Here is a 15,713-nt window from a genome sequence, read left to right as displayed (position 1 = left end):
GTCTTGGATTGTAAAATCATTACAAAACCTGACTGTATCCCAATTGTTTGCCATCCTCCATAGGAGTCATCCCAGCAGAGCCCACATGGGGCCTATTTGATTAGTTGTTGGCAATGCAATTTAGACAGCTCATAATTCTGCTGTTTGTGCCTCTGCAAAAGGCTGAACACTACAAGTAATGTAGGTACAACATCTTTAAGTGCACTGCTGCTCTTTCCTCAGGTACTCCTCCCATTAGGGTGGGAACTTGATCAGCCCATAAACTTGCGTAGTCTATTATCATAAAGCACCTCATTCTCTCTACAGTTGCAGCCAGTACCTCGGGCATCTTGGCTGCTATAGGAGCCATCTGTGGGGTCACGGTACTTAGGGTTGCCGCTGTTGCCCACCATCTGTGGGCTGTGTTTTGCCACCTGCTTTGAACACAGACCACGCTGGAGATTGCCATATACACTAGGTCACTGCACCCGCCTGTAGCTGAACTCAGCTTTCAAGGGGCGGCCACAATCCTTCCACAGCCTCCTTTAGCCAACTGCTCTGGTGTGGTGGGGCCGAAGCAAGACCAGTAACCAGTACTTTGGCCTGAACTCTCCCTCTTTCTGATTTATCTTCAGCCCATACTTGGAGAGATGTCTTCCCCTAGGAATCATCTTGGTCTCTTTCTGGGTTGGGAGCCTGGTTTGCCCAACACCAATAAACAGTTGAAATCTGATTTTTCCTACCACCGTTCAAAACACTACATGAAACTGAATAGCTAAAGGTGAACACTGAGTTATTGTTCCTTAAAAACGAGCTGCCAGACACACCATGCCTTAAATCCATTCATATTTGGACACACAGAATCACAGGATGTTTGAGGTTGGAAGGGACCTCTGGGAGTCATCTGGTCCAGTCCCGCTGCTCAAGCAGGTCCACCTAAAGCCGGCTGCCCAGGACCATGTCTAGACAGCCTTTGAATATCTCCGAGGTGGGAGACTCTACTACCTCTCTGAGCAGCCTGTGCCAGTCACCCTCACAGTAAGAAAGTGTTTGCTGATGTTCAGAGGGAACCTCCTGTGTTTCAGTTTGCGCCCGTTGCCTCTGGTCCAGCCACTGGGCACCACTGAAAAGAGCCTGGCTCCATCCTCTTTGCACCCCCCTGCACACAAAGTACTCCTTCTTGCCCATTAGACATCCTTGCCCTCAGCAGCTCTAACACTGGTGCCTTAACATTTACTCCCACATATATTAATGCCATCACTTTTATTGCCTTTTTAGCCTCCTTTAGTGTCCAAGGCTGTTGAATGCCATTTCTGGCAACTAAAGGCCTGAAAGAAATGTTTGTAGAGTAGTATTAGATTATCTAGTCTCCAACTAAAAATTAAATCCTACCAATATTTCAGTGTTTTCATATGGGATTATTAATTTTTTTAAATGTTTTTAATAAGCATTAGGAGGTGAACAGTTTTGTCGCACTTTGGCATCATTAGCATTCATATCACAGCCTGGAACTGCAGTCTTCCTTTTGTACTATAAATGCTGAAAGAAGAAATCAGCAACGTGTGCTACTGGCACTGCTTCGTTTATCACACCAAAGGTTTATTGATTGAAGACTGTATTCCATTTCGAAAAGCATTACCTGTTTTAAAGCTACAAGATACGGCACAGGATAAAGACTAAATATGTACCTTTCTAACAACATGAACCTTAAGTCATTCTCAAAACCTACCCTGAGATGTTGGAAAGAAACATTGCACGGTGCTGCACACCCAGGCCCTGCGCTGTGCTGCTCACATCCTTGGCTGTAGGATAAACTTGGCCAGTAATTATAACAGAGGAGCCTGCAGGCAGCTCCCACTCGCTGCCAGCGATTACACCACCTGCGTGGCCTTGCCTTTATCTAACAGTGCAACAACAAGTTCTTGTGAGAATATCCTTTTCCTTGTAAGAAAATTATATCACTCAAATGACCCAAAATGAGGTGCGTTCCTCCATGGACAGGATCTGTACAATGTGCTGTGGGAAAATCCAGCAGGGCTCCATCCAGTGCTGCATGAACACGGGTGCCTGGCATATGAAGGGATGCAAGATTTACTTGCTATCTATATTCCACTTCTTATTCTGTCTTATTAAAACTTGTTTTACTAAGCCATTTGTTTTGAGCCTTCCTTACCGAGATCCAGAAGGGACCCCCCACCGTCTCTCTCTCACCTCACCTCCCTGCCCCCAGTGTAGAACATTCTCCATAACGCTGCTGGAGCTTCGTTCAAAATGTTGCTCTTGCCCCAAATTAAGTTAGTTTACAGTAAGGCTTTTTTTGAGGGGCTAGAGCATTAGAGGGGAGGAAACTGCAGAATTTGTGGGGAAAACCACACACACACTTAAAGCAGCACACGCAGTCCAGGACAACCGGTGGGCAGGTCCCAGGTCCCTCGCGGGGACTCCAGGAGCAGGCAGGAGAGAAGGAGCCAGAACGGAGCCTGGGGGCATGTGCCTGGCTCCCACCATCCTGCAGCTCTTCTGCAACCACAGCTCCCACGGTGACAATTCCCACCCTTCTCCCCTCTGTTTGAGGTCTCCTTTGGCAAGGTATTTCCAGGCAGCACTCAGCTCCCAGCCTCTGCCTGATCCAGCTGCATACCGGGCTGTTGTTTTTCTAGGCAGGGGTTCCTTACTCCGCTCCTCCGCTGTTTTTTCTTGCCTAGTTAGTGTTTCTTTTGTTTGTTATATTTGAGGCAGTTTTTTTTCCCTGTGTTCAAGGTTGTGCTTCTTCAATGACCAATGACTGTTAGCAAGTTATCGACTGTGCTGGGGCACCTGCCCTCAGCCTGCACCCATGCTTTCGAGGCCTTTGTTATGATAGGGATATCGAAGTGTGGAATGACAAACAGCAAGAGACACTTGCTATCAAGCTCTGCTTCCCACGGTAGTTTCTCAAAACAGTCAGATAACAAGCCCCATATGCCAGAGCTGGAGACTTGTGAAGTCAACAAGAGGCAAAATCAGTATAAGGCCCGTGGCCCTCACCAGCAAAGGCAGTCCTCTTCTCACTGAGACACCAGGAATCACTCTGGGCAAGAGTAACACCTCTCCCATGCAAAGCCAGGAACCCACCTCACCCAGTCTAATGAAATCTTGAGAACTGAATTATTATTAGGCTGGACATAATTACCACTGAAAAAGAAAAGACTGGTGTCACAGACAAAAAGAAATTAAACCAACAAAAAAAATGATACATTTAATATTGCTATACACAGTTTCCATAGGACTATGGCTGGCCCAAGCACCTAGCAGACGATGGGGCCTTAGCCAGAGGTGTCGTTGGCTGAGTAGAAGACCCGCTTGATCTGGAAAACCAGAGGTGAGAGTCGGTGACCTGGTGAGGCACAGACATCAGATAGAACTAGAGGCCATGGTCATATTCAAGGGACCCCTGAATGCATACGTGCTCATTGGCACTGAGAGCAAGGCTGTGTGCACCTCTCACTGATGTACCTCAGGAGACATTATAGACCATTCTGGGCTTTGCTCCTTTGCAGGTTGTCGTGGTTTAACCCCAGCCGGCAGCTCAGCTCCACGCAGCCGCTCGCTCACTCCCCCCCGATGGGATGGGGGAGAGAATCGAAAGTGTAAAAGTGAGAACACTCATGGGTTGAGATAAAGACAGTTTAATAGGGAAAGCAAAAGCCATGCACGCAAGCAAAGCAAACCAAGGAATTCATTCCCCACTTCCCACGGGCAGGCAGGTGTTCAGCCATCTCCAGGACAGCAGGGCTCCAGCACGCAGAACGGTGACTTGGGAAGACAAACGCCATCACTCCGAACGTCCCCCCCTTCCTTCTTCTTCCCCCTTCAGCTTTATCTGCTGATCATGACGTCCTATGGTCTGGGATATCCCTTGGGTCAGTTGGGGTCAGCTGTCCCGGCTGTGTCCCCCCCCAACTCCTTGTGCCCCCCCCAGCCTGCTCGCTGGTGGGGTGGGGGGAGAAGCAGAAAAGCCCTTGGCTCTGTGTGAGCACTGCTCAGCAGCAACGAAAACATCCCTTTGTTATCAACACAGTTTCCAGCACAAATCCAAATCACAGCCCCATAGTAGCTACTAGAAGAAAATGAACTCCACCCCAGCCAAAACCAGCACACAGGTACATGGAAGGAAACTTCCCAAAGGGACCTGTAGGGTGGAGAAGCCTCCCTTTGAAAGGTAGCAGCCTTTAGCTTCCAGTCAGCACATTAACAATGCAAATTCCCTGGCTCCTCCTGTCCTCTGCTCTTTCATATAATTCCCAGGCCAAGGCCCTGCTGGAAGCTTCTGTCCTACCGGACAGAGCGGCCTTGGGGGCAGCTGCACCCCCCCAGCCCAGCTGGGCACAGCCAGCCTCAGCTCATGGACTATGTTTCCTGCCTGGTGCATTCTTCTGCTCTTGGCCGATTCACCCCAGCTATTGCCAGGTTTCATTCCTTACTCCTAAATCATATCAGGAGATAGAAAATTTATCTCAGCCTATACGGCTTAAAAATTCCAGGAGAGGCGGAAAGAATTCTGTTGACAAGGGCCATCTGCACCAAACAGAAAACCTCCCACACCAGCACCATGAAAGGGCCTGAACTTGGGAACTGCTTTCATTACCCAAAACACAAGTAACTTGGAAACGTCCACCTTATTGCTTTGTTCCTATACAATCTTTTTTAACATTAAAATATCCAATGACAAGAAAAAACACAGCTGAAAGACCCCATATATAACAAGGTGTCATCAGAAATGCCTGTTGGAGCATGGAAACCATAGAGCAAAAAAAATTTGCCTGCATCCAGCAAAGCACTTGTTTCAGGTCTTCTTTAGAGAGTATGTCATTTAGGGGCGGGGGGGGAAAGGAAGAGGCTCTGATGAGACCAGCTATGCCTCTGCTTTGTCAAGGCAGGTCTTAGAGCATTCCGGACTTACAGTCTTACTCTGGCACTGACTTGTTCTGTGCTCACAGAGCAACCTTCTCTGTTTGGGTCAGGAAGGAAGGACTAAAGGACGGACAAAGGTCAAAGGCACATGGGAAAAAAGAGAGGATCTGAAAGAAGAGGAGGTTGAACCCTGCAGAGGAAAGGGCAGGGGTGTAAAGAGGAAGAATAGGAAAATCAGAACTGAGTAGATGAATAAATGCAGTCTAATGGAAACAGCACAAGTCCTCTCATTCAATTCTTTTGTGGTTTCAAAGGTCTGGTCTCTGAAGGTGAATAGAGAATTTTAGTATCTTCCTTATGCATACTCCAGTATTTCCTTGGTTATCTAGCATAAGAGAGTAGCTTTAGCACCCCCCCAGAAGCTGGATGCTCAAATGCCAACTAGCAGATAAGGAATGAGCAGCCAAAGCTATAGCCAGCTGGAGGTTCTGCTTCACACAGGCAGTGAAAGCACACTGTGATCATGTGTTGGTGTTTAACTGTTCTCCCATGCCACCACATGTGACCCTGTGACCCTTAAAAGTCATTTAAATACCAATGATCTTCAAATTCTGCAATCACCATTCTGCACTTCATTCATTTCCATCTGTATTGCAGGTAATGATGGGTCAAATCTGTTGTTTAAAGACCCAGCATCTTTGAACACTGGTACAGCTAACAGCCATGTTAGAACCGGGTGTGCATCTTGCCTATTCAAGTCATGCCCAAGCCACTCGCTGGTAAGTTAATGACATGCAGGGCATGTCCTGAATCAACTCAGTGCAGAAGAACCATATTTAAGGAATTTGTTTTGACAAACCAAAACAGCCAGCTCATTTTTTTTTTTTTTTTTTTTTTATTAAAGTCAAGGGCAGAACTACCACTGACACCAGCCAAGACAGGAACTCTCTGACTCATCAAGGTTATATGATGTGTCAGTTTATATACGCAGCTGCAGCACGCTGACCGTGACTGGCCTGTCTACTGGCTCAGGAAACAATGCAGCCATGTGAACAACCAGCAGTCCATGGGCATGCAACTTTTTGGGGGTAAAAAGCATATCAGAGAAAGTCCAGATAGGAGTTTTGTATTTTTTTTCCCCCAGCATACTTCATTGGCTGCTTGGTACAAAGCAGTGAAATAATTTCTCTGAACATCTGGATATTTTGTGGTGTGGGGGGAATCAACAAAGACCTGGTCAGCCTCATTTCATTATTTGCGTTCGTGCCTGGCTGCTGCAGGATGTAACACCTCGCTTTGTCTGGAAAGCGAGCGAGCATTCGGAACACATTACTCACAGGCTGCAGCTCCTGGCAGGGTCACCTTCATGCCACGTAACTTGCAGGTAGGGAACACTGCACGGTGACTGCAGCTTACGAGGGCACTCTCCAAAACTACTTGCCCCAACTCCTGCAATATCCTGTCGATATCTACGGGGCCAGATCCTACTTGGGCATAAGTGGCTCATGAACTGTGCCCTGTTGCTTTTAAGAATGAGAAGGGCCGCTATGGCCTTGCGATTTGATTTTGATATCACAAAACGTGACAAAAGGCCAACTTTTCCCTACTGAGGCTACTTTCTCCCTCTGCTCCTCCTACAATCAAAGGAGCAGGAGGCTTCTGTAGATGGCTACTGAGAAGACCATCTCAGGCTCCTCTAGTATCCAGCTTAATGTGCAAATGCAATTAGTGTTCAAGCCACAACTACAGAGTGACCTTCCGGTGCCTTCTCCAAACGTTTCTCACTCCAGTAAGCTGTAATTCTGCTTCCATGAACTGGGTGGGTTATGGCAGGTTGTGCTTGATCAAATGATTTAAAGAAATAGCAGGAGGCGTGCAATAAGGACTTCCCCAGTGTGTAACTGAATGACTTGGCTGCATCATTCTCCCTCTCAGCTGTCATCTCTGGGCCTGCCCTGTAAAGAGCATCCCCTGCGCTTCAGCCAGCCATCAAACTACAAAATTCTTAACTTAAATCAAAATCTACATGAAATAAAAAATGAATATAGTCTTTCATGCCAAACTTTCCAAAGCTCAGACAGGATTTCTCCTGGAACTCTGAGAAGACTAACCACACGGAGACGTAATTTGGTCTGTTCTACTATATCAATTCCCCAGGAACAAAAATTCAGGTAACAGAGCTCAGTACAGTGATCAGTTTTATTTTGCAGGAATTCAAGTACAAATTCAGCTTTGCTTTTGTCAGATACAGCGTTAAAATTGGAAAGAATGAAAAAATCTGAAGCAGACACACTACACATTTCTTTCATGGGTCATTTCTTGTGGAACGTGTTGATTTCTTTCTTTCCGTTCCAGATCCAAAGGCAAGCCCTAGTCAGGCTGCCAGACTCACAATCCATGCACGCTCAAGATCTATCATTAGTGATTCTCCTGACAATATATCAGCTTACAAAAATGTTGGCTGCCTTAACTAAAAGCTAAAGTTGATGATTCCCCTCTTAGGAGAGAGTATCATATTTCGCCACTTATTCTATCTTGTTAGGTACATAAAAGAGGTACTACTACTTACTTCCTAAAACAGCATCATAGAGTTTTCCAGTCCTCTTGACTTGAACCTCCCTGAAGCCAGCTGCCTCGAGGAGCTTGCTGTACTCTGCTGCTGTTCGCTCTTTTCCTTCTGTCTGGACCAACATATTCATCGAATACAGTTGGGTTTCTAAAGGCCCACTTTTATCTTCATTCAAAAGCGATTCAACCAGCAGCACTCCACCACCTGGTTGAATAAAGAGAAATAAAACACACGCTGAGCTCTGAGAAGACAAGGTATTTCTCAGCTGAGTTATTAGATCCTAACCTTTAGTTTCAGGAAGCAGCAGCCCCTATGTTAAGTCATATTTCTGCACCACAGAAGACAATGAAAGAGCAAAAGCATTGGAGCATGCCTCTGCTTGGCTACCTAGGTACTGATGTACCAGGGCTGAAGGGGATGCTATGGCTGGGATGGAAACTTCCCATTTCCCCCAGCTGAAATCCACAGGAGCTTACTGATTTTGCTGAGAACCCAGCTCTGTAGGCAGTGTTTTCAAAGCTCCAAGGGTTCAATATGATGCTTAATGGGATTTTTACTATGATGTATACACTGGTCTGTCTAAACAATACCGACAATCCCCAATCCTTACACCTAAATGCCTTGAAAGATGACTCCCTGTAGAGAAGGAGACTAAAACTGGAAGCCAGCTAAGGAGAACTTAGACCAGGCCCTATTTGGCTCAGCTGCACATGGCTGGCTTAGGAAAGCAAAAGACTAAACCAAGAAACCCCTGCACTGAAACTGCCACCCAAATTGAGCAGAGACTGGTGTGCTTCATGTTACTGATAGGCAAGGGTCTCTGCTCTTCAAGAGCTCACACCTACCAGGTCTGCAAGCCTTGTAGACTTTTGCCAGCAGCTGCCTGCATTTGTCATCATCCCAGTCGTGCAGTATCTTGGATAAAATATACAGTTCAGCTTCTGGAATTGAATCATTAAAGAAGTCTCCTGTAAAGCAAGAATACGTGTATTACACAAAACCCCCAAAACACAGAGGGCTGGGTTAAGCAAATATCTTCAGTTCTGTCCAGTTCTAAAGACTCCGGGCTTGCCATGTCCATCACCCACATCAGACAGCAACAGAGTTACCAGGTTAAAGTCCTCTGTGGCACTGCGTAGGGGATTTTGTTCTTGGTCAGTCTCAAGAAGGTCTGAAATGCTTAAAAGCAGCAGTTCATCTGAAACAGCCTTTGATGCACAGGAAAGCATTTGAGTCTAAGTTTTCTCCAATGACAAGAATTCAGATTCATAAAGTGTTAACAGGAGACAGTTTGTCGTGGTTTGTGTCATGGAAAAAAGGAAAGAATTCTCCCTTATCTAAGCAAATTTTCAAAGACCTTCAGTAACCACAGAGCTACATCATAAATCCATAAGGAAAAAATACACATCTCTCACCTCCTAGCACTAGCTTCATCACCATGCCTTTTGTTCAGCACTTGCTGTACTGCATTCGTTTTTTTCTCTCTGCATCTTACTTTGTCATTTCCGCTCCCGTTTCTTTGCACCACTGGCATACGTAACATTTCCTGTGTTTCTCCATCTTTGTCTTTTATGTACTCCCTTCCTTCCTCAAGGCTTCTTTCCTCTCTCGGAGCTTCAAGCAATATTAAGTAATTTCAACACTTTGAAGGCTTTTGTAAACATTAAAAACTAGATCTCCCTACATGCATTTTCATCGTAGATGGTTCGAAGACCAAGCAAGATCTATGGACTGGGAAAGAGGAATATGGGCTAGCTCACCCACATTCAAAGCCTGAAGTATCTTAGGATATGAAAGGCAATCAATCATGACCCGAGGAGGAATACCCCTTGCTCAGAGCAGGCCTGGCATCCCGCACATCTGCCAGGAGGTCTGCACAGGAGAAAAGGGAGTGTTGAGAAGATTTATAACACGGCATGGCAGTTTTTCAAAATTGCAGGACCCTTTTTTGTTAAAGAACCCTTGTTCTGAAGAAATCAAATAGTTCTGTTCAGGAGTAAAAAGCTTCTGGGCTGCTGAACACCCAAGTCCTGTCTCTGATAGAAGGTAGTTGCAGATACACAACTGGGACAGCCCTGTGGTAGCAATGAACTGCAGACCCAGGCTGGGGTGGCTGCAGTCTGGGACACTCTGCCCACGGAAGGGGCAGCTGGAGACCTGAACCTCCAGTATGGTACCTCTGAGCAGAGACAAGGGGCTCAGGAGCAACAGCTGTGACAACACTACACCGCCGTCCGCACCTACCTTCACGGAAAGCGATCCGATGCTCCTCAGGGGGAACAAATTGCTCTTTGGCCAGTTGCACGACCTTTGGCAGGTCATAAATTGTGACCGTGGAATTTGGGTACAAAGAAACACACTCGCGGGCCAAAGCTCCTCCACCTCCTTTGGGGAAAGCAAAAGAAGTTCAGCGCTGACACAAAGCCAACCTGTTCAGCACCACCCCCGTGAAGCGATGCAGGCAACGATGCATTCAGCCTCGCGGAAGCCAGCAAGGTACATTTGCTCCCCACGTGTTGCTGAAAGGGAAGGAGAGGGACAGGAGAGGCCACCATCTCCGTTTGCTCTGCAGAAAGCTCCAGGGCCCCCAGCAGCCAGGCCTATGGGGTCAGCCCCAGCCCTTGCAGCTCTCAGGCACCCCCCAGCCAGAGCCAGCTGTGGATGCTGGAAGGATGGAAATGAAAACCAGAGCCGCCAAACCAGGGGCTGGGGAAGCAGAGATGGAGCCCGCGAGGGAGCCCGACGGCTCCCGTGAATCCTGGCAGCACTGGGACAGCAGGGTGCTGCAGGGTAAGAGGCTGCAGACAACACCTCAGCGACACTGACTGAAGGGGAGTAGGGAAAGAGTCTGGCACCAGGAGAATGTATCAAGCAAGGCAAGAAAAAATGCCAGACCTGCCACATACACAAGGGATAAGCCACTACTCACACAAATGAGACTCTGAAGAGAAGAGCATTGAGCTTCCTAATGCTCTCACCACTCTCACTTTTCTCTTTTTAACCCAACCAAGACAGTAAAACCCTCCCTTTATTGCTGAGATATGTCCTCCTTTCCACTGTTTTGCCCATCATATAACACAGCAGTTATTTTTCTCTTCAGAGCTTGTAAAAGAAGACAGTTCAGAGGCTCGTTAAAGAAGATCTGCTGACGCTCACCTCCCAGGTCACAGATCTGCCTGAAGGGGGAAAGGTCAAATGCAGCAAGAACATCTCTGCCACATATACTCCATACTGAGTTCTGGCCAGCCATGAATTTCAGCATTTCGTCTTCTGATCTAGTAATGCAAACAGACACAGTGCGTAGAAAAGGTAACTTACAATATCCTTGGTGATTCCTATCATATAACTGGTATTACAAGTTTTAGCTTAAACACTAATCTCTGTTTTTATTGACACAGAATACAGTCTCTTTGCATATAAACTTCCCTTAAATCTTACTGTAGCAGAAGGGTACAGCTATGCATTCATGCATTTAAATAGGGAATTAAGATTAGTGAAGTCCAATAGTGTGTTACGCTACTAATTCTCAGGCTTCCAAGGGATATTTTTTTTTTTTTCCTTCAACTACTATTGCTTCTGTGCTAGAGACCTGTGATATGTTTTTCGGAATAGGAAATTATATACTTCTATTCAAAATATCAGACAGTGTCTCAGTAATGGATATTGTTGAGAAAGGAAAATGCTGCATGATGTTTCTGATGAGTGAGATTCTCACATCATCATATTTAATTGTCCTGAGCCATAATTAAAAACATTAATTTTATCTACAATAGAAGAATAAATTTTCTATAAATATACTAATGATTACCTGTACATTGCTCCAAAAGGGTCTTTAGATAAAACGCCAAAAGCTCTTTCATATTGGTTTCTTCCTTCTCTAAAACAGCAGCCAAAAAAAGCATGAGCGTGGATTTCTTTTTCTTTTACCCCAAACACATGTCAGAGCTGTAGTTTCAGCTAGTTCATCACTGTGGAAGGTGTTCAGCTTTGTACAGAATATATGCCAGCCTGTTTGTAATGGCTGTAAAGGCACCCTCATTTGCCACCCCAAAATATGCTGATATATTTCTCAACCTTTCACGAGAAGACTGATTCTTTTCAAGGCCAGGTTGGATGGGGCTTTGAGCAACCTGGTCTAGTGGAAGGTGTCCCTGCCCATGGCAGGGGGGTTGGAACTACATGATCTTTAAGGTCCTTTCCAACCCAAACCATTCTATGATTCTATGATTTATGGGAACACATCTCAGGTAAAGGTACAAGACTGGTGCAATCATCACCATCAAACGCACCATGGTCGATCATCAGTTGCACGACCGGAACAAGTGAGGCTCCCGCCCTATATTAAACTACTCCTATACACCTTTGCAACAGAACTATCCTTTGCATCGTTACTCATCATTTACTTTATTGATGCCTCCTGAAGTAAGAGCCACTGTAATGACCAAGTGCTTTCCTGAAGGTCAAACACACAGAAATCCGATTCCTAGATCATCTCTACTATCAGAAGGAAAAGGAAAACAAGAACACACACAAATAGAAAACAAGAAAAAACAAGAACACATATTGGCCATGTTATCAGCCAAAATGATCTGTTGGTTTTTCTTTCTGAGAACCAGCCACCATCTTCACTGTGCCCTTCCCCAGAAACACCACTCAGAGCAGCCACACAGATGCCGCAAAGCAGTCTGCAACAGACAGCACACAACACTCCTTCTTACCTCACAGCATCAGCCAGGTAGTGCCAGCACAAGTAGACTGTATTGGAATAATACATCATAATATGATACTGCGACTTGGGACTTGATTTTGTAAGGTAGATGTTGGAAATTTCTGTGTTTCTGTAGAGGGCTAAAGGGTGAAATAAATATATTTACTAACATGTATGATATACCACCTTGCCAAGCCTATTGTTCAGCATGGCATTTATCACCAGAAGATGCCCGTATGATGAAAGACACAACCACATTGCTTCTACAATCAATCCTTCCACTGCAATAAGCAGTGGGTGAGGGCTGCTGAAATGTGTGTTCCTGGGTTCAATGTGAGTAAACACTATCTATCTACACTTACTCCAGCACCAAACATTTCTTTCAAGAACAGCAAGAGGAATGCCTTACGAGTGTCATCATTTACCTATAGGCTTCTGCTATCAGAGGAAGCTTTTGGTATGCTCTATTTAAATGAGAAGCCCTTGCAGACAAGTCTTTTTTCCAAGCAACAAGGTCAGCAAGTGGGAGACAAGTCCTCAAATCAGCATGCCAACCACACCTACCGTCTCTCAGTTCACTAGTGCAGGACCTACTGCAGACGGATGAATGCCTACAGGACTTACAGAAATCTGCCCCGCTTCCTCCAATGCATCTGCATTGGCATCACTCACCCAAGGGACTCGCATACAAAAGGAATATAAAAGATATATCCTGCTCTCCCTAAACTCATTGGGCAACTACTGTAAGCCCTAAAATAGGGCAAGACAACACAAGCCAGAGCAGGGGACACAACTTGCAAGACTCTGGCTAGTCCTGACCAGCTGTCTGATGGCCACAGATCCCTTCTGACCACGTGGATTCAATGTGTCTGGTGCAAGGGCAAACTTACGTCACCTCTCAGTTCAGATCAGCAACCTAACAAAATACTTCACACAGTGGTAAAACCCCAAAGACAAACAAAATGTGTTTTTAAATCATGCTGTTGCCCATCCACCCTGACATTTTGTTTTAAGGTTTAAAATCATGCCCACACCTCAGAGGTTTCTTGAGACCAGCTCTGCAGAGACCCTGAATATCTTCTCCAAGGTCGCCTGAGGCTCTTGCGCAAATAATTTTAGGAATATAGAGCCCTTCACCTGGGTTCTACTTTACAGATTGAATCATGCTGACATTTGCTGCTTCTCTTTCAGCTGAAGAGGGAACAGCGTTCCCAAGTGATTCTCTCCTCCTTCCAGCTACGGTAACTGGCCTAACACTAGATATCACCTCTCCCCACACACCTTGCCTCACTTTCAAAACTATCAGAGCTTTAAGTCTTTTAGTTTCTTCCCTTTCTTCTGCTTTTATTACCTCCTTCTTGTGTCAGCTCTACTGCCAAGAGCTTCAGTCCCACACAAGCATCCAGCAGTCTTTCCATCCCTGTGGTGCTGGTACCCAAGCGCGCAGCAATGGCATCTGAAGACAGAGGCTCTCCTGACTCCAGCAGAAGATCAAACACCCCCAACTCGCAGGCAGTGAACATAACCTGGAGGTAAGGAAAGGTGGGAGTGAGGGATCAGGCGAAAGCACCAAAGCCTACTGCATTTCTAAAGCCGCTATGTTGGAGAAAATATACACATAATAATATTTTTTTCATGTAAAATCATATTTCATATAAACAAGTCCAATGATTAAAGTGAAGTTTCTCTGAACACCAATAATACCATACAGTCCTTGTAGTGCACCTTTTTTCATTTCTTTTCCTTTTCTATCAAAGCCAGCCAATGTTTTTGGCTCACAAAGGTTCACATTTAGAGACCAGGTTTGGGGTGCAAGTGTTCCTGCCTCTTCCTTAGTTTCAGATCATATTCTCACAGTCTCTCTTGCTTTTTGCCTGGAGAGCACAAAAGCAAGATTCTGTGGTGGTGGGTTTTTCTGTTGTTTTTGCTCTTTAACTAAGGATCTAACATATGCTCCAGTGAAGCCTGAAGACTCTCCTGTGGCTTCCAGCAGAGGGGAATATCCCACCCTATTTTCAGGGACTGACATCCATGACTACAGTGGTCTCCCTGAGGCAGGGAGGTTCCTCTCAGCCAAAAGGACTGCCTCATTCAGGCCAGCAGAATTGCCCTGTCTTTTCATAAAGAAGGTGTGTAACATCTCCAGGAACAACCCTTAACCTTCAGACAGACACACATAACCACACATAAGAAAAGCATCCTTCTTTAGCTGTACACAGTCAAGTTTACAAGTATTAGCCTATTCCTCTGGCCACACAAACACTCCTAAAACAGTAACAAAGGCATCAACTCAATTGACTGCCTGTATCTACAATGATTTGATAAAGTCCGTGGGAAGCTCATTTTACTCTCAGTAAGAACATGGTTTAACCTAAGTTGAGATCATTTCTCAAAAACACAGTGCCAGTATTAATTTGGAAAGCATTGGGCACTCCTCTTTCTAACCTCTTTCTAACCAAGCAAAAGGATTTTTCATTATCCATTTTTCCTCTCTTTACTGTCAGCTCTGCCTTTCAGGAGCCTTAGGATGCAGCAGTATTTGCACAACCCAAAGAGCATTCCTTCCATTAGCATGTTGGCCAGAGGTGCAGCAAGGGACAATAGGAAAGGTAACTAAATAGTAAAAGGAAAAAATCTCCACTGCACTGGATATTATAATTTTATGCCCATGTGGTTACACACATAGAAAGGCAAATAACATCAATAAACAATAAGGAAAGTGGAACTGCTAGTTCTACCTTTATGCCTTAATCAAATGCTATCTGGAGAAACAGTCATTATACCAGGCTCTTTCTTTCATTTGAAAAGAGGCAATACACAGAAGTTCTCAAGCTCAGCCTTCTATACAATACATACAGACAAGCCATGGGAAAGGGAAGGAAATTCTTTGAGAAAATACTTGAAAAATCCTGTTCTTTGCATGGTATGATGGGGGGAGGAAAAGGCAACTGAAGTCAGCTCTCCGTTTCTCAAAGTCCAAAAATGAAAAGTGGGAAGAAATCCCACCACCGAAGGAACCTTCCACATTTGAGGCAGCCAGACAGCAAGACCTCAGTTAAAACTCCAGTGTTTTTTATAAAGCCTCATGCAGAGACAAGGTCTGCTCATCCAAGCCCCCGAAGGTCAGAGGGGTCTCCATAAATACTAAGTCTATCCTGAGGGGTCAGGTCACATTAAAATCTTTTTTCTTTTCAAATTTCCTTCCTGCCTACATGAGCAGACAGGATGCTTTTGTATGAGATGTTTTTCATTCCAAAGACTTACATTCAGGACCTAAAGTAAGATCCTTAAATATTTTTGTCTGCATACTCTCAGACATCTATCCAAAACCGAGTTATATTTCTTACCTTTGAGAGTAAAAATCCACTGCTGTATTGCAAGATGACTTGAGGATAGTCAAGGTCTTCTGTGGAACTCATTTTCTTTCTGGACTGAGGCACAGATTCTCTGGTCCTCTTAACTGAAATAAGCTTCTTTCCACCAGGCACAGAGCACACCGGCTGATCCATTTAATCTTATCGCTTCTGAGAAACACACCGGTTACAAAACGTGTTAGCTAAGTTA

At 45.2% G+C, this 15,713-nt stretch overlaps 1 protein-coding gene across 1 annotated transcript; it reads right to left on the bottom strand.

Moving 5' to 3' along the window:
• Nucleotides 1-7,058: 7,058 nt before the first annotated feature.
• On the bottom strand, nucleotides 7,059-15,668 carry ASMT (acetylserotonin O-methyltransferase). Its single transcript, XM_029998839.2, has 8 exons — nucleotides 15,497-15,668; nucleotides 13,501-13,675; nucleotides 12,160-12,289; nucleotides 11,250-11,318; nucleotides 10,598-10,716; nucleotides 9,686-9,826; nucleotides 8,287-8,409; nucleotides 7,059-7,645 (listed from the first exon to the last, which is right to left on the bottom strand). Exons 1-8 carry the CDS (start codon nucleotides 15,656-15,658, stop codon nucleotides 7,434-7,436), a joined length of 1,131 nt encoding a protein of 376 aa, XP_029854699.1. The 5' UTR covers nucleotides 15,659-15,668; the 3' UTR covers nucleotides 7,059-7,433.
• Between the last annotated feature and the right edge of the window lie 45 nt (nucleotides 15,669-15,713).

This window comes from Aquila chrysaetos, chromosome 23 (assembly GCF_900496995.4).
Source record: "Aquila chrysaetos chrysaetos chromosome 23, bAquChr1.4, whole genome shotgun sequence".
NCBI classification, from domain to species: domain Eukaryota; kingdom Metazoa; phylum Chordata; class Aves; order Accipitriformes; family Accipitridae; genus Aquila; species Aquila chrysaetos.
Note: the sequence above shows the minus strand (reverse complement) of the source record. Positions and strands in the feature narration are given on the sequence as shown.

Bases quoted from the DNA above. Each gene is read 5' to 3' on its own strand.
- ASMT (XM_029998839.2), bottom strand. From the start codon at position 15,658: ATGGATCAGCCGGTGTGCTCTGTGCCTGGTGGAAAGAAGCTTATTTCA. The intron at 13,676-15,496 runs GTAAGAAATATA...CCTTACCTCCAG, and splicing joins GTGGATTTTTACTCTCAAAG to GTTATGTTCACTGCCTGCGA. The intron at 10,717-11,249 runs GTAATCATTAGT...TTGCATTACTAG, and splicing joins CCTTTTGGAGCAATGTACAG to ATCAGAAGACGAAATGCTGA.